The following is an 18,634-nucleotide window of genomic DNA, read 5'->3' as shown; positions in this document are numbered from 1 at the left end:
TGAGCCCCTGCCCCTCAAAATGTCTGTGCACGTCCCTGCGGACCCCCGTAAGGTATTAGGGACCCCCCATAAGAAGTAAAAAATAGAATTAGGGGGGGTCCCTCAGATATTTTTATTTTAGTAAAAAATAATAATAACAAATCTGATTAAATGCATGCAATGGATATGGTAAATTTCGTAAATTGATTATTTACAATAATTTTTTTAAAGTTGGCTAGTTGCCATGTCTCTTTAAAATGTAAACGCCCCTCCCCACATCTAAAGAGTGCTGTGCGCATGACATCGTTGACTGACAGGACTGTTTGATTGGCGCCGCTCAGTTGAAGCTAATTTTAACTTTTAAAAAATGGAGAAAAATAAACCTCCACTCTAGGTCGGGAAGAGAAAGCTTCTTACCGACTTTTTTGAGGGGTAATTGTCTCTCTCTCTATATATCTTTCTACTTTATATTTACCCACACCATATCGGGGCTTTTGTATTCCTTGCGTAAATTGGAAACATTTAGGCTTAAGTTACTATTTTTTTCATTATTAATAGTCCTGGTTCTACGGGAGTGCTAGAGATCTCAGCGGAGATGGATAACAGCTTTTTAGTAAAGGGAGCGATCGTTGTGTGCTTTCTATGCTTTCTAATTTCCATTCAGAATTTGTATAAAACTTGTTTTTCATGCTGCCAGCCAGGACCAATGGGCACGTAACGTTAAACACAAAGTTTTGGGAATTACATACGCATTTATGCGGGATTCACTCTTGAAATAGCAATAATTGACATTGATTTCCATGGCATTGTTTGTTTCTGAATAAAGCAGCCTTTTTCACTGAAATGGTCGTTGAATAGAACTGACTTACTCACTCATAACAGTGCTTTTCCGCCACCTACTGGACGTAACTATGTAAAAATCACATGTGCTGAAATAGTTGAAAAATCCCCACCAACACACAGACTGACAGCCTGTTTTGTCACGATCTATATGTTTAATATCGAATAAACAAGTTTCATCCATTTAATCAAGTCTTTTGGAACAAACATTATTATCACAGTGTCACATAATCCACATTAATCATCCAGTTGTTTTTAGGATAAAAACTACATTGGTAAAAAAAAAGCTAGAATCATTCTGTTGGATGTACACTACTGTTCAAAAGTTCAAGAGTCTCTTCTGCTCACCAAGCCTGCATTGATTTGATGCAAAATACAGTAAAAACAGTAATTTTATGAAATATTATTACAATTTAAAATAATAATACAATAAAATATAATTTATTTCTGTGATCAAAGCTGAATTTTCACCATCGTTTCTCCAGTTTTCATCACATGATCCTTCAGATCTGAAATATAAACTTTTGTAACATTATACACTACCATTTAAAAGCTTGTGGTCAGTAAGAATGTATTTTTAAAAAATGTTGGAAAAGAAATTAATACTTTTATTCAGTATGGTTGAATTAAATTGATCAAAAGTGACAGTAAAGACATTTATAATGTAATAAAAGATTCTATTTCAAATAGAAACTGTTCTTTTGAACTTTCTATTGATCAAAAAATCCTGAAAAATAAAATAAATGTTTATTACATAAATGTTTGTTGATCATCAGATCATCATATTAGAGTGATTTCTGACGGATCATGTGACACTGAAGACTGGAGTAATGATGCTGAAAATTCAGTGTTGATCACACATTTTACTATATATTCACATAGAAAACAATATTTTACAATATTACTTTTTTTTTTTTTTTATCAAATCAATGCAGATTTGAGCAGAAGAGACTTTTAAAAACATTTAAAAAATTGTACCGATCTCAACTTCTGAATGGTAGTGTATATTTCATTTCATTATGTGTATTTATTTAAAAATAAAAATATTGAAACCAAAACATGGCATTGTCTAGTGTGCAGGTAAAGAGGGCCTCCAAGGCAAGCACAGTCCATTCAGAGGGCAGTGGCAGGAGCTCAGCACAGGTTAGCAGCGACAAGATCTCAGAAGAGGACAAATGCAGTGATAACAGCTTTATATGGGTCTGTACCACCAACAGCAGCTCAGCACAGATCAACAAAAGCAAAGAGCAGGTCAGAAACAGCTCAGAACAGCTAACTCCCACCAACAGCTCTATCACTGCTTTCGGAGACATTATGAAATAATTATTCCTGTGCCTTTGAATTTGACAGTGATACCATCCAGTGAGTCTGGAAGCCATCTGATTATTTTCTACTGTTTTTGAGACATTTAAATGTATTTTGAAGTTACTTGCTTTTACGGGTCTTCAAGAGCCTTATATGTAGTGCCCTGGTATATTTGCCATAGTTGCTGTTTTGGGTCTGCTGCCCTCTAAATCCAGTATTACTTTAGTAAGTAATTTAAAAGAATAATTATATATATATATATATATATATATATATATATATATATATATATATATATATATAGCCTATATAATTCTTTATCAAGCGTTTTTATTTATGCATATTATGATCAAATATATCGTATATTTTGTATATAGTGTAAATTGCAAGACTAAACCTACATCCACAGAAGTTTCCACGCTGCCAGACTCTCTGAGAGTGGTATCAATTTTAACACTTCCTTTTGAGGGGATGTTAGATGTTCGGTGTCCTGGATGACAGCAGGAAACAACGGTTCTAACATTTCGCTGGAAACCGCTGCCCCCCGAAGCACCAGAGGCAGCGGGGATGGAGAGGTTTCGTATGGGTAATGTGGAGGGGCGGTCAGATTTTGTATGCGCCCCGTCCCGCGAAGGGCTACCCCCACCAGACTGGGCACCAGACCATCAGGATTTCCTCTTTCTATTAATAATAGTCCTGAGGTCTGGCTTGGGAGGTTGCTGGGCGCGATGAGCCTGTCCTTACGAGGGGGAGCGCAGCTCGCCACGCTCTGCTTTTTCACCTCCCTGGCTTTTGAAGGACCGGGGAGAGGTTGGGTGGCCGATGGCCCCTCCCCTTGAGTGCAGCGAGGAAGGAACTGAACGAATGCTTCCTCGTGCTTCTTAACCTCTCTGAACTTAGTGACGACAGTATTAACGAAGTCGCCAAACAGGCCAGATGGTGAAACACGGGGATCTAACAGAAACACACAATCTTTCTCTTCCTTCTCCTTTCTCTTTAATTCCTGTCAGATTAAACCACAGGTGCCTCTCCGTGCTGACCAAAGCCGATATTGAACGGCCGATGGCACGGGCCATTTGCTTAGTCGCACGGAGAGACAGATCTGTGGCTCGACGAAGCTCAGAGAACGCTTCCTCATCAATCGTACTGCCCACACTCAAATCCTTCAACAGGTCAGTCTGGTATGCCTGTAACACTGCCAGTGTGCAGTGCAGCACCAGCCTTATTGAAGATGCCAAACCAGGCGCGAGATAGCTCTCGAGTACAAAGAACTCTCCGCGTACCCCCGCGACTTCGCACCCACGATAGGCAGACCTAGAATAAATGAACAAGGATCAACATCAATTATCATTCCAATAATATTGCCAATGTGGTCTGCAATTTTCTTCCAAATCAACTGAAATTCTGTGACAAGTCCAGATACAGTGAATATAATTACCAACTGATATTTTGCATTTTGAGCAGTTGGGGGAAAGTTTTGGGTCCATTTTATATCTTATATAAGGTGTGATATGTAGCCAAAGTATTATTTTGAATTGAATAGCACGTGCTCTGTAACACTGTTATGACAGACTCAGGGCCATAACTAAAGATAGGAGACCATGCCACGAGCAAACAGTGCAAATCATAAGTTTATTGTGTACCTAACACAAATTTAAACAACAGAACCAACAATGGAGTGTGAGTGTCAGTATCAGTAGTGTAGGGCGTGTATAGATATGTTGTGTGTGTGTGGGTGCAAGTGTTGAGTGTAAAAATAAAATACATAAACTTAAATAAACTAAAATGTGCATCTGTGTGAAGTCCTGGCGTCCCGGGCGAGGCGTGGACCCTGACAGGCCAACAGAGCAGCGTTCAAGCCTTTATCCCCCAGACCAGAGCAGTAAGAGAAGCAATGCAGCTGAGGAGTTCCTATTTAAACATCAGCTTCCAGGTGCCAGCAATTGGGCCTGAAAGAGAGGAGGATGGGCAGGAGAGCGACCATAAACAGGCCAAGGCCGTAACACTCACTGATATTCTTTTAACATGATCCCAGACTAAATCCTAATCCTCTCTGGAGATATTAATCTCAAATGTGGATTACAAAATCATTTTCCCACATCTGTCTAAGATCTTCTGTGTCTCCTGGGAGAGTCAAACTCAATGTAACATAAATATGAGTTGTTTTTTTTTTTGTTTTTTTTTCGTGTCTTCTAGTAGTATTTTCTCAATTTCAGTCCTAGAATTATCAGTATACAAAGTGGTATTTTGCCAATAAAGTCTCTTAGCTGCAAGTACCTGAACAAATGATATCTTGGCAGATTCAATTTAACTGTTCAAAAGACCAGGGGTGCAACTACCCAGTGTCAGAGGGGTATGCAGCAACAATTTTTTGCAAAAAAATAAATAAAATAAAAACAAAAAACATATAGATAAGTGTGCCATGTAATGAGTGAGTAGGAACGAGTGAGAGCTAACAGATAAAATAAGTACAAAATTGTAATTTATTAATACAATTGAACTATAGACTCCACAGTGATGAACCCCCCTAAAAAATATATATATACTGTAAGCTCAATTAGAACAGAAATACCAGTGTTTCTCACAGGATTTTAGGTAAACCTGTGGTAGGTGGACCTCTGTCCCTCAGAGGGGGGTTCGGCGGCATGCCCCCCGTAAGAAAATGTTGTGTTCTTTAATGTTAAATTCATCAGTCTGGTGCACTTTGAGAGTTCAAAATTAAAAGCTCCAACCCATATTCAGGGAGCAAATTAAAGAAAAATTCAAACCTCTTTTAGTTACAGTATCTGTCTACACTACACTACTACATAATAATAGTTATAATATTAATCCCATGATAGTAATAGCTATATAGCCTAAAACAAATGCACTGAAAAATAAAGGAAACTTTCATAATTGTCAGGAATCAATCAAGCTCAGCTCAATCCACCACTCAGCGTTCACTCTCACCGGAATACTAATCACCTGCACCTGTTAACAATCATCAGTCAGCTCTATAAATACACTCATCTCACAATCAGTCTTTGTCAAGTCTCCAACAAGAACAGACCATTACCCTTGTCACTCTCAAGTCTCTGATGCATCCAGTACCCGCAAAGTAACGTATACTTACCTGTGAAATACTAACCTCTGTATCCTTGTTCTGATGTCTCCAGAATCCTTGCCTGAATCCAAGTGTCCTGAGATCCAGTATTCCTTTGAGTATCCTGAATTCCTCCTGAGTCTCACTTAATAGTGATCGCATCTGAAAAGAGAAAAGACAAGTATTACCGAACTGAGATTGTGTGACAGAAACTAACCTGAAGAGGATCTGCTCACCTGTGATCTTCCCCGCATTCAGTAATCTGCACCGAATCCACTTCTGAACTGCTTACTTACCTTTGCACTTATATCATTTAAATAAAACATTGTTTGGATTCACTACCTCTGTCTCCGTCCCTGTATCCTGGCAATAATTAGTTTTGTACTAATTTATATAGACTTGAAAGAGATTACCACATGATGACATGTTTCAGGTGTGTCAGAAAAAAAAACTTTTTTTTTTTGACCAATGCATTACACCGGCACTAACCAAGCGCCGCCAACTAAGCAAAAAAAAAAAAAAAGGGCCGCTGATGTACGAGTTTTATGGGCCGTTAAGACCAAAAAAAAAAAAGAAAAAAGTATGAGATGTATCGGCCGAAAAAGCACGTCGGCCCACCGGGAATCTCCCGGTAGTCCCGATGGCCAGATAGATGCCTGGATGTCACACTTTAAATCCTACCTGTTGGCTTTCACCATTGACTTATTTAGCTGCTGTCACATCAATTGACATGCCATCTCCTTTTCCCTCTTTCTTTTTCTATTTTTAGCCCCCCAGCATTTTGTTTCATGCATCTTTTTCGACGACAACTCACTACTCGTACCTGCTCGATCAGCGCTCACGGCGCCCCCGCCCCATTCTCCATGAGGGCGCCTACTCTAGCCTTTTAGTGCTCTAAAATTTTATAACATTGAGGAAATGCAGAAAGGATCTAGAAACGCACAACAGCAGCTACATATAGAAAAATACATCTAATATATCTTTTAGCCTCACAATATCCAAAGAATTCCAGAGGTTAAACCCAGAGTCACCAGTACCAGGAGGAAAATCTGGATTATTTTGAATTGGTGTAAGAGCTGATGTCAAATTCTGATTCCACAAAGGAAGCCCCTAAGTGTAAGTGGTTGGACATTCACTCTTCAGGTGATAAAGTTCTCTTTAACTTGATTTTTTTTTTTTTTTTTTTTTTTTTTTTTTTTTTTTGCAGTACATTTCAGTTGGACAGTACCATTTTACTATCCAACTGATCATCAATATTAAAGCAAAACAAAATAATTTTCCAGGACAGTATGCAAATATTTGTTATATTAGCATATCTTCCTAAATCAGCTAAATATATAAATCCAGGTAAATTTTGCATGAATATACTTACCAAATAAATGCAAAAAATGTGTTTGAAATATTGATTTGAATTATTATTCATTTATTTGTGTTTTATGTAATTTTTTTCCTGTATTTTATCCCAAGCAGGCAATGTCATTTTTTAAAAAGTTGTAAATAAAACAAAGAATGCATTAGTATGTTTTACAAGAAAATACTATTTCAGTCTTTCTACTTTAAATGTCTTTTAATTCAGTGTGTTACTTGTCGTTTCTATGTAATGATTGTGATGAAATACATAGCCCTAATAGCCTAAGTAAATTTGAATGGAAATTCTTAATATTTACATTGTGTTTTGTCATCTAATCAATTGATCAAAAAAACAAACAAACATGACATAATTGACGCACAGAGAGAGAGAGAGAGAGAGAAAGAAAGAGAGAGGTCACTGATAGGCTTGTCCAATTGAAGTTTTTCCTCCAAAATTTAGGAGATTTTACTTAAGGGAAAAGATTAAACTTTCTGAAGGTAGGCTACCACTGGATACTTAATATCAGGTTATTGGTAATGTTCATCTGCTCGCACTCTGAATGTTAACAGGATTTTGGATAACGTTTGCAAACTTAATTTGTTTAGTTATACATATGGATAATAATCTTAACATGTTACTGAGGTAAACTATTAATAGCTAAGCTAACCAAGTTTTTTTATGTTAACGAGCCGATGAGCTAAGCTAATGCTGTCATTCGAGATAGCAGTTATTAGCGACATCTGTGTTGTAAACGATTGGCTTGTAGCCCAAGTATATTTTTTTTAACATAATAACATAACATAGACTGACAGTTTCATGTAAATATGCAGAATGTGTTGGCGTTGGTTACTAAACAATGGTGTTGACTTATGAATTTGCACATGGTTTGTCTTAAAACATATTCAAAACAGCACATATACATATAAATAACATTTAAAACTTGATTTCCACCACAGGGGGTCTTTAACATTTTTGTGAGCTTTTGGACTGAGAGATAAACAAGAAGATGATGAATAATTCTACAGTGAACTTCACAACTGAAGCATCAGCAATATCTAGGCTGGACGTTTGTGTGTACTTAATCAATGTCTTGTTTGGTTTTCCTACACACTCCTATGTTATATGGCTCATCATCACAGGAACAGGAAATGGAGTTGCATCAGAGTTTTTCCTCCTCAAACTCTCTGTTTGTGAAATTGGTATCTGTCTGTACTCTTTGTTGGTTGTAATTTCTTTTTTTACTGGGCTTTCACGTCCCACAATATTAGCATGTTTTTTAATAGGACTATTCATCACTGGTCGTCCTCTGTTTCAGTGTCTGATGTGTGTTGAGCGTTACCTGGCAGTGGTTCATCCTGTAACCTTTCTGAAGTACAAACCTCTCAGATATAGAGTGATCTGCTGCACTGCGGCCTGGATAATTATTCTTGGCTCCTGTTTGGTCTGCATGTTTACAACAAGCCAAGTTAATTTTTATATTTACATATACTTCTACTTTATTCAGTTCCTGCTCTTCCTCTCTGTCCAGTTGTTTTGTCTTGTGGCTGTTCTCAGAGCTCTGAAGCAGTCAGGACCAGGAGAGAGAGGGAGAGAGAGAGAGGAGGAAAACCCCATGAAGAGAAGAGCGTTTCATGTCATTCTAATAACTACTGTGACCATGTCCACTACATATATTCCATTGATTTTCGCAGGATTCTCTTTTGTTCTGACACAACTGTTTATTGTGGGCCTTTTTTCTTTTGGTTTGTTATGTTTTATTCTGGCAGGTTTTGTTCAGCCTGTTCTTTATCTGCACCGCACTGGAAAACTCTCCTGCCTTTTCCATAAAACATTTGGTTAATATATTTGTACTAAGTTAATTTACTGCAAATTTTCTTTTTTGAATAGCATTATTTGGCACAATTACTGTGGTTGTTGTTTTTTGTTTACTTAAATTACTGGAAATTACTGTATAATTTCAAATTAATTTTCAGACACATGCTAATGTGAACCTGTGTCATTTAATGGTTTATTTAGAGAGATTCTCCACCACAATAATTTAATTATAGTCAAGGATTGTATAGTCTCATTCTACCTTCAGAATAACTCTATATTTGTGTTTATTCAATAAAGTTTATATAAGTGTTTACCAATTCAAGGATCGTCACAGATTATTTAATTTGACCTGAAATACCAGCCCATCTTTCATTTGAAAAATGTTAGATATATAAAGTTGCATAGGTGTTAAATGTGTAGCACCTGCAGGCCAGTTTTTGATTTATGAAGGCTGTTTAAGAAGACTGATGTGAGCCTTAAATAAATGCTGATTTTAAATCAATGCCTGGACTTAAATTTGTTCATCTAAATGTTCGCAGTTTACTACCCAAAATGGACATGGTTAGAATTTGGATTGAATCTACAGATGCAGACATAGCGATAATTTCGGAAACATGGTTGAAGAAATCAATTACTAATGAAGATATAAAAGTACATGGGTATAATGTTTTTCGCAGTGACAGGCCGAAGAAAGGTGGTGGTGTAGCTATCTATGTTAAGTCAAAATTTGGTGCATCAGTTGTTTTGTCTGAGTCTCTCTGTGGGCAAATGGAGTTTTTGGCCTTGAATGTTGAAATATTTAAGTCCCTTTCAATAACTGTTGTGGGGTGTTATAGACCTCCATCGGCCTCCAGGGAGGCTTTATCATCTTTAAAGCTTCTTTTGTCCAGATTAAACTATAGTGAACTTTTATTGGCCGGGGACTTAAATTGGGACTGGCTAAATGTTGTTTCTGATGATTTTAAATCTTTCTGTGATTCTATCAGTCTTAGCCAGTTGGTAAATGTACCTACAAGGCCTAATCTCAAAAATCCTGACAAATCTACTTTAATTGACTTGATTCTAACAAATGTCCCTCATAAATTTTTATCTATGGGTGTCTTTTGTAATGATCTGAGTGATCATTGTGTTATTGCTACTTTGAGAGGCGGTAAAATACCCAAATGTAAATCACAAATTATTAGAAAGAGGAATTTGAAAAATTTTAATGAACAAGCCTATCATCATGATTTATCTTTGATTAACTGGGGACAGCTAGGCCTGTTGCCTGATGTTGAACTTGCCTGGACACTTTTTAAGGAAAATTTTGAGAAAATTGTAAATAAACATGCTCCTTGGACAAAGCACAGAGTGAAGGGACGGGAAAACCCTTGGTTTTCTCCGGAGTTGTCAGACATTATCCATCAGCGAAATGTGGCTTGGGCTAAAGCTAGAAATGGTGATTCTGCCACTGACTGGTCCATTTTCAGACAACTAAGAAATAAATGTACCTCTCTTATTAAAAAGGCTAAATCAGAATATTATTTATCAGTCACAAGTGAAAATCTCAATAATCCACAGAAATTTTGGAAAGTTATCAAGTCTCTGTCTGTGAATAAAAATAATGAAGCCCTCCCAAAATTTGTCTTAAAAAACTCTCTCCCAGTCTACGACAGAGTTGATGTTTTAAATTGCTTTAATGAGCATTTTGTATCAGTTGGTTCTCTGTCCGAGTCAACAGGAGTAATCGCTGTCACTCCATGCACATACACCCCAGTGTTTTCTGGAGAGCCTTTTAATTTTGTTTCTTTTACTGTGCAGCAGGTGCATGGAGCTCTTAAAGCGTTAGATCACAGAAAACCTCCTGGACCAGATTTAATAGAGCCTTATTTTTTGAAAAAGGCGGCTGATTTTGTTGCTGAGCCCCTTACAATTCTTTTTAATTTGTCAATTCAAAACAATGACATACCATCAGTTTGGAAGTCAGCTTATGTTATTCCTTTGTTTAAAGGAGGTGATCCAGCAGTTTTAACTAATTATCGGCCTATATCTAATCTATGTGTTTTGTCAAAAATTTTAGAATCCCTTGTTTCAGACCAAATAAAAGAGTTTTTATACTCAAATGAACTTCTTTCTAAACTACAATCAGGCTTCAGGAAAAAGCACAGTACCATCACTGCTGTTACAAAAGTAATTAATGACATACTTGTCGCCCTTGATAGAAAGCAATTCTGTGCATCACTTTTTCTTGATCTGTCGAAAGCTTTTGACACAGTGGACCATGCTGTTTTAAAGCATAGGCTACTTTGTCTGGGATTGTCTGATTGTGCAGTTTCCTGGTTCATGAATTATCTGAGTGACAGGACTCAGTGTATTAAATGTGATGGTCTATGTTCCACAAGGCTCAATATTGGGTCCTCTCTTGTTTATTATGTATATTAATGAACTGGGCCACAATGTGTTGGATGCTAATATGCATTTCTATGCTGATGACACGATTATTTATTGTTTTGGATCGTCCCCTACTAAAGCGGTTGCGTCTTTGCAGAAAGCTTTTGATGTGGTTCAACACACGCTTATGCAGCTTAAACTGGTTCTCAATGCTGATAAGACCAAACTGATGCTGTTTAGTAATACTAAGAAGGTTTCTCAAGTTCCTCCTTCTGTGTTCACTTTGACTGGAAGTGTCATAGAGATGGTTCATTCTTATAAATACCTTGGCATTTGGCTTGATGATGCTCTCACTTTTAAACCTCATATAGATAACCTTGTGAAGAAACTCAAACTTAAGCTGTCTTTTTTCTTTCGAAATAAATTTTGTTTTTCTTTTAAAGCAAAAAAGCAGCTAATCTCTGCAACATTTTTATCTGTCATAGATTATAGTGACCTGGTATATAGGACTGCTTCAGTACAATGTCTGCATAAGATTGACACTGTTTATCATGCGTCTCTGAGATTTATTACGAATTGTAAAAATTTGACCCATCATTGTGAATTATATTCCAGAGTGGGATGGCCATCGCTGTCCAACAGGAGATCAGGGCATTGGCATATTTTTATCTATAAGGCCATGCTTGGTCTGTTGCCATCCTACATTAGTAGTTTAATCACATGGAGAAGTGCTGGTTCTTATTCATTGCGATCAAATGATCACTTGCTGCTCTCTGTTCCATTTGCCCGTACAGAACTGGGAAAAAGGGCTTTTGTTTACTCCGCTCCTTCTGCATGGAATTTTTTGCAAAAAGACTTGAAATTATCTGAACTTATTTCCTTAAATGCTTTTAAGTCCAGATTGAGAGAACCTGAAATGACCTGTTTAAATTGTAAATGTTTTTAATTATTTGTGTTGTATAAACCTTTATAAATGTAATTGATTGTGTTTTTGCTGCCTCTTGGCCAGGACTCCCTTGAAAAAGAGGTTTTTAACCTCAATGGGACTTTCCTGGTTAAAGAAAGGTTAAATAAAAAAAAATAAAAAAAAATAAAGCCTTAGGGCCAAATTTTAATGATCTAAGCGCATGGTCCAAAGCACACGACACAAGTGCAACTTAGGGCAAGTCCAATCCACTTTTGCTAGTTTAACGACGGGAAAAATGGGTGGCGCATGGTCTAAAAGGGTTGTGCCAAGTTTCATCTCCCATTCCCTTTGAAAGCGAGTTGCGCTCATGCCATGGCGGATTGCTATTTACATTGCGGAATTTGATAGTAGAAAGATTGAGCGCGTCTCCAGAGCGCAAACGGATCTGCTCGTGTATACAATTATAATCTTTCACATTGTAATCCTTTTATTTTTAAAAATTGGCATGTTTGTGTGCTGCTACCCCTGTGTGTGTAATAAGCAGAGTGTACACAGGTGTTGGCCCCGCCTATAGGTGCAAATTACTAACATGCTCTTAAAAATAGAAAAGAAAATTGAGCCAGTGACTTCTATATACTAATTGGCTTCATCACTCTGTCTCCTCTCCACCAGTAAGCTGGTGTTTGGTGGGCGGTCTGGCGCAATATGGCTGCCGTCGCATCATCCAGGTGGATGCTGCACATTGGTGGTGGTTGAGGAGATTCCCCCTTCCATATGTGAAGCGCTTTGAGGTCCCAGAAAAAGCGCTATATAAATGTAACAAATTATTATTATTATTATTATTATTACTTTAGACCAGGTTTCAGTTGATCAATGAAAATTTCAGTTGTCTATTTCAGTTGCCTCAAAATAGCAATGCGCTAACAATGCGCTTGAACACACCTCGTTTTCAGACCAGCACGCCCATGGGCGCACAGATGGGAACAAATGCATTTTCTATTTAAACAACCTGGCGCAGGACGTGAAAAATGATAACTGCGTTGGGCTGAAACTAGCAAAAAACACTTGCGTAGTGCCTGGCGCTGCATTGCGCCAGGTTTATGATAGGGCCATTAGTATTAAGGTTAGAGATATATAAATTTACAGGTAGATAAATATTTAAATGTTCATTATTGGCATCTATGGTTCCATAAAGAGTCTTTGAAAAATTAATGGAATTTTTCCTTTGGGGAGCCCATAAAAGCCTAGTATTATATCTAATAGTATAGATATGTGGAACCTTTATTTTTAAGAGTGTGTAGGGCCTTATTCATTAGTACACAAGCGAATCAACTTGACCTTTTAGTAACATTTTATCACAAAAGATGATTATTAAATCGTTTATTTATTTATTTATGTAGATACTATTTTATAAGCTTTCAAAAATGTGATTGTGGCAACTTGTTTTTTACACAATATTACGTTGCTTCTAGGGCCCTGTCCCAAATGGAACCCTAAGCTCTCACAATCTTCCTCCAAGTCCACAGTTTCGTGACTTAATTCTGCTTTGAATGTTAGGTAGAAGTCTGCTGCAGAGCTTGCTTCATTTCGGACTTGGCAAAAGTGTGCATCCAGGGCGCATATCGGCAGCAAAGTGGGCACTTGCGAGCACCTTTCTGAAATCTAAAATGACAAATGGGTCAGCTATGCTAAAACTTTTAAATAATTATGTCAAACAATATCGAGTTAATGGGGAATCTCTCTAATACTAAAATACCAAACCATTCTCACTCCCAAGGCGTCAAACACTGAAGCATGGTCAAGCGCCCCCGGTGTCACAATGAAGACGCCCCTCTGCGTCATATGGACGAATTGGAAACTCCATTGCTTTCAATGGGAAACCTGTGGCGTCAACAACGGACGCAAATTTTATCAGTAGGAAATCGCACTAAAGAAGTCTCATTCCGATCACATCGCGGTATTTGCCATCAGTTCACGTGTGCCATATGTTGGTAAGTAGTCGTAAATACGCTGTCCTTATGTTTGTTATAATGTCTTTTCTGTTTGACGATATTAATCAGATTATCTCTCTCATATTCAGTCACTGCATTATATCTGTCATCTCCATGGAGGCTTTGCATTTCATTGCTTTCTATTTCAAAACACCTTACTAAACTGGGGTGATTAAACACAAGCTGTCACATGACCTGCTATTGACATTCAATCAATTAATCATATTCATATCAGGTTCAAAGTAGTACAATTATTTCCAAAGTTGTATTTGTAGTAGAAGCACAGTAAAAAACAACATTTACCATGCTGTTACCAGATTGATTTATCCAGCCTGCACTATAGAGTCAATAATTGAAATCCTAACTGTTTTGCCATTGAATAACAAATTATCAGTTGTATAACTTGTATATATCCTGAATTAAACATGTAGAGACTGAGCAATTTACTGCATCAGAAAAACCTTATATGGTGTTGTTGATGTGTTTCAAACAAACAAATGAACTATATAATAGTGTTTTAGAGGTTTATTGTGCAAGCAATAAGAAGAAAAGTTTGTTCAATTGAGAATTTGTTTGAAAAGGACATTGTTAGTGATTTACAGCCACTAGTGTTGATTCTGGCATTTAGGTACATGTTTGGAGTTTTGCTAAAAAAAAAAAAATCCAGTCAGACCAGGTTGCCAGAGCAGAGAAAGGAGGAAAACCACATAAAGAGAAGAGTGTTTCAACTCATTCGAATAACTACTGTGAGCATTACTATTATATATGTGCCACTCATAGGATTCACTTTCATTTTGATTCTGCAGTTTATTAAGGAACTCTTTTCTTTTAGTTATATCCGGATTTTCACACCAAAACATGTCAATATTAACAATATTCCACTGATTTAATAATGTATAAAATCCTTGAATATCTTATTATGCATGCATTCCGATTAACTGTATCATGTGTGAGGGCACATTTGCATAGCAGTATTTTGTTTGTGAAAAAAAACACATAATTTACCTTTTTTTTCCTTTTCTTTTCTTTTTTTACAAAATATAAATCGTTCATGAGAGCACCACGATGCATGCGTGTTGTGTTGACTCAAGAGCAGTTTATGCGTGAACGCATGCATATTTTGTAAATAAAGTGATAAATTGTGGGTTTTTTTTTTTTTTTCGCAAACAATGCACTCGCGTCACTTCATAAAATTGAGGTTAAACCACTGGAGTCACATAGATTACTACCTTTCTTGGGATTGAAAATGGTTGTTGCGTAGCTGTCAATGGAGGGACAGAAAGCTCTCTGATTTCATCAAGAAGATCTTTCTTTGTGTTCCGAAGATGAACGAAAGTCTCACGTGTTTGGAACGACATGAGGGTTTTTATTTTTAGGTGAACTAACCCTTTAACATAATTGTATCAAAATGTGTTTTTGTCTTACCCTGATTCCCTTTGGTAAGCCTATTATGAAAGTTTTTTTATTTTAGACATAGTCTACTCTCGTCTGCTCTCTCAGGCCGTGGGAAGCATCGGCCTCGATTGGGAGGCGCCCGCGCAACCGCCGCGCAACAGGCGAGCTCTGTGGACCTCCGCCTTCTGTCCGCGAGTCGTCAAGGAAACGGGCCAGCATCAAGACCGCGAGCCCTAAAAACCGCGGCTAGCTTTCTTTACGTTATACGAAATCTACCCCGCCCCCCATGGGCGTGCGTCACCGGCAAATGAGAAAAGAGTGTGTTTTAGTCCCCGCCGAGGCCGGACTAATCTCCATTTCTCAAACATTTCTCAGCTCCTAGTTTGAGCGGCTGAAAATGTCATTATTGCAGCAATGAGCCTGTTGCACACCTGCATACAAACGCCGACACACACAAAACTGTGATGATGCTCTCTTATCTGCTTGCGCCAGTGTAGTTCTCCCTGTGGCCCAGTGGCGGAACCTGAAGCTTTCACGCGAGAGACCCGTGTTCGATCCCGGCTCTCGCAGCAGATAAAAATTTAGTCTCGCCGCGGCCAGACTTCCACCGAAACTTTTCGCTCGTTCAGTTCCAGAAAATGCGACTGTTCCAGTGTATTTTGCAGTAAACAAGCTGGTACCACGGCCCGCTTGCCTGCACATAAAGGCCGTTTCCATGGCGACCCAGAAAAATCATGTAATCATTGTATTTCTGGTTTTCCGGCCACAGCCGATGGTGTTATAAGTGTAATAAAATGCTCACAGCCCAGTGTTCATTTCTACACACAAACACAGCCCGCCACGGTACAGGGCTCGCACAAATGAAATCGACGCATGTCAATTGTGCATTAAATGTAGTGAATGTGCCCACAACCCAGTGCCCACAAACACTACCACGGTTTCTGTAAAACGAAACCAACACAAGTCTTCCTAGCCTCCTTGGAAATCGACGGTGTTTCAGTCTCGCCGTGGCCAGACTTCCACTGAAATTTTCGCTCGTTCAGTTCCAGAAAATGTGACTGTTCCAGTGTATTTTGCAGTAAGCAAGCCAGTACCATGCCCGCTTGCCTGCACACAAATGCTGTTCCCACGGCGACCCAGATAAATCACATAAATGGTGTATTTTCTGGTTATGAGTGTATTGAAAATGCCTACAACCCAGGGCTCATTTCTACACACAAACACAGCCCGCAAAAATGCAGGGCTCGCACAAACAATCCGGCCACGGCCGATGGTGTTATGAGTGTTGTAAGAATGCCCACCCAGTGCCCATTCCCACACCCAGACACAGCCCGCCACGGTGCAGGGCTAGCACAAATAAAATCGACTCAGGTCGATTGTGCAAACAATGTAGTAAACGCGCCCATGTCACCATGCCCGCTCACACTACATGCTGCGTGTCCCTTGGTTTCTGTAAAAACGAAACCAACACACATTCAGTCGGCCATGACCGACAATGTTTTCAGTGTAATAAATGTGCCCGCAGCCCCGCGCCCACATTTTCTCACAGACACGCCGATTCCTACGGGATCTCCCCCGCTCGCTTTTTCTGCACAATCTGCCATAAAAAAGCTGAGCGCGGCCAGGCCGCCCGCTGTGATCAGCGCGCCACCCGCCTCGAACGCTGTAAATACGGTGTTGTGTTCCCAGTATGCCCGGGCTCTCGAGCTGCCGTTTTGTCGCGGCCGGAGCCCGGATTTCATTCTGCCTCTAGCTATTCACGCAGATGCGTGGTCAAAGCTTCCCGGGGTATCAGAATGGGTGCTGAACACTATAAAGAGAGGCTAACCGCTACAATTCGCTCGACGCCCGCGCCGTTATACGGCGCGTGTCGAAACTACGGTGAAAAACGAAGTGTCTCATCTACTTCGTGCCGAGATAGCGAAACTACTGAGCAAAGGGGCTATAGAACCTTTATCTCAGGCTCAGAGCGAAGGGGGCCTATACAGCAGATATTTTCTGGTACCGAAAAAGGATGGGGGTCTCAGACCCATTTTAGATCTACGACAGCTGAACAGAGTGCTTGTGAAACGCCAGTTCAGAATGCTTACGACCAGGAAAATCCTCGCGCAAGTGCGCCACGGGGACTGGTTTCTGTCGATAGATCTGAAAGACGCCTATTTCCAAATACAAATAGCGTCCCATCACAGGCGATTCTTGAGATTCGCCTTCGAGGGCCAGGCATATCAATACACAGTCCTGCCGTTCGGCCTGTCCCTAGCACCTCGTACATTTACGAAGTGCATGGACGCGGCGCTCGCACCCCTGAGACTTCAGGGCATGCGAGTCCTGAACTACTTGGACGATTGGCTGATTCTAGCTCGATCACGATCGGAGCTCATGGAACACAGGGCCGCATTACTCGAGCACCTCGAGGAGCTGGGCCTCACAGTCAATTGGGCGAAGAGCTCACTGTCTCCCAGTCAGAAAATTTCCTTTCTGGGAACCGTGTTGGACTCGCTGTCCATGACAGCACGCCTGTCACCAGAGCGCGGGCTAAATATTCAGCGCGGCGCGAAATCCTTCCGCCACGGCGCGATAGTTCCGCTCAAAAGGTTTCAGAAAATGCTGGGGCTGATGGCCTCAGCAGCCTCTGTACTCCAGTTGGGCTTGCTCCGCATGCGCCCACTGCAGATGTGGCTGAAAGCGCGGGTTCCACCCAGGGCATGGACAGCGGGTCTGTTTCGCCTCAGGGTCGACCTTCAGTGTGTTTCAGCTCTGGAACCTTGGAAAATAACCGACTGGTATCAGTCAGGTGTGAGTCTGGGGACCGCTTCCAGTGTGAAGGTGGTGTCTACGGACGCCTCCACCTCGGGGTGGGGAGCGCTGCTCGAGGGCAGACCGCTAGCTGGCCTGTGGTCAGAACGGGAAAAGCTCCTTCACATAAACTGCTTGGAGATGATAGCAGTCGACAAAGCGCTATGGCGTTTTTGTCCCCAGGTAACAGGCCACCACGTCTTGGTCCGGTCGGACAACATGTCAGTGGTGGCATACATAAATCGCCAGGGCGGCGTCAGGTCACGAAACCTTCACAGGCTGACGGAACGCCTCCTGGTCTGGGCTCAGCACAACTTGCTCTCACTGAGAGCAGCGCACGTGCCTGGTCACCTGAATGTGGGACCAGACAGACTGTCCAGGAACAATGTTCCAGCAGGGGAATGGACGCTGCACCCGCAGATGGTCCAGCTGCTGTGGAAAACGTTCGGCAGAGCACAGGTGGACCTATTCGCGTCCCACGAAAACGCTCATTGCCCGGAGTTTTTCTCGAAAAGCAAGGACGCGCTGGCTCATGTTTGGCCCCGCTGCCCCCTATATGCTTTTCCTCCTGTCTCGCTCCTGCCTCAGGTGTTGGAACGAATCAGGGAGAACGGATGCCCAGTGCTGCTCGTAGCTCCGCTCTGGACAAACCAGACGTGGTTCCCTGCCCTGATGCAGCTGACCAGCACTGCCCCATGGCCTGTACCATTGAGGAGAGACCTCCTCTCTCAGGCGGAGGGCTCGATTTGGCACCCTCGCCCGGAGTTGTGGTCCCTGCACGCATGGGCCATCAACGGGTACCC

The 18,634-nt window shown here is 40.3% G+C and overlaps 1 protein-coding gene across 1 annotated transcript; it reads left to right on the top strand.

The window, feature by feature from the left end:
- The first annotated feature begins 7,566 nt into the window (after window positions 1-7,566).
- LOC130090722 (G-protein coupled receptor 35-like) lies at window positions 7,567-8,397 on the top strand. Its single transcript, XM_056258234.1, has one exon. It carries the CDS (start codon window positions 7,567-7,569, stop codon window positions 8,395-8,397), a length of 831 nt encoding a protein of 276 aa, XP_056114209.1.
- The last annotated feature ends 10,237 nt before the right edge of the window (window positions 8,398-18,634 follow it).

Source organism: Rhinichthys klamathensis, unplaced genomic scaffold (genome assembly GCF_029890125.1).
Source record: "Rhinichthys klamathensis goyatoka isolate OS25496 unplaced genomic scaffold, OSU_Roscu_1.1 h1tg000150l_1, whole genome shotgun sequence".
Taxonomy (NCBI): domain Eukaryota; kingdom Metazoa; phylum Chordata; class Actinopteri; order Cypriniformes; family Leuciscidae; genus Rhinichthys; species Rhinichthys klamathensis.
The sequence above is the reverse complement of the archived record's forward strand: the minus strand, read 5'-3'. Positions and strand labels throughout refer to the sequence as shown.

Bases quoted from the DNA above. Each gene is read 5' to 3' on its own strand.
- LOC130090722 (XM_056258234.1), top strand. From the start codon at position 7,567: ATGAATAATTCTACAGTGAACTTCACAACTGAAGCATCAGCAATATCT.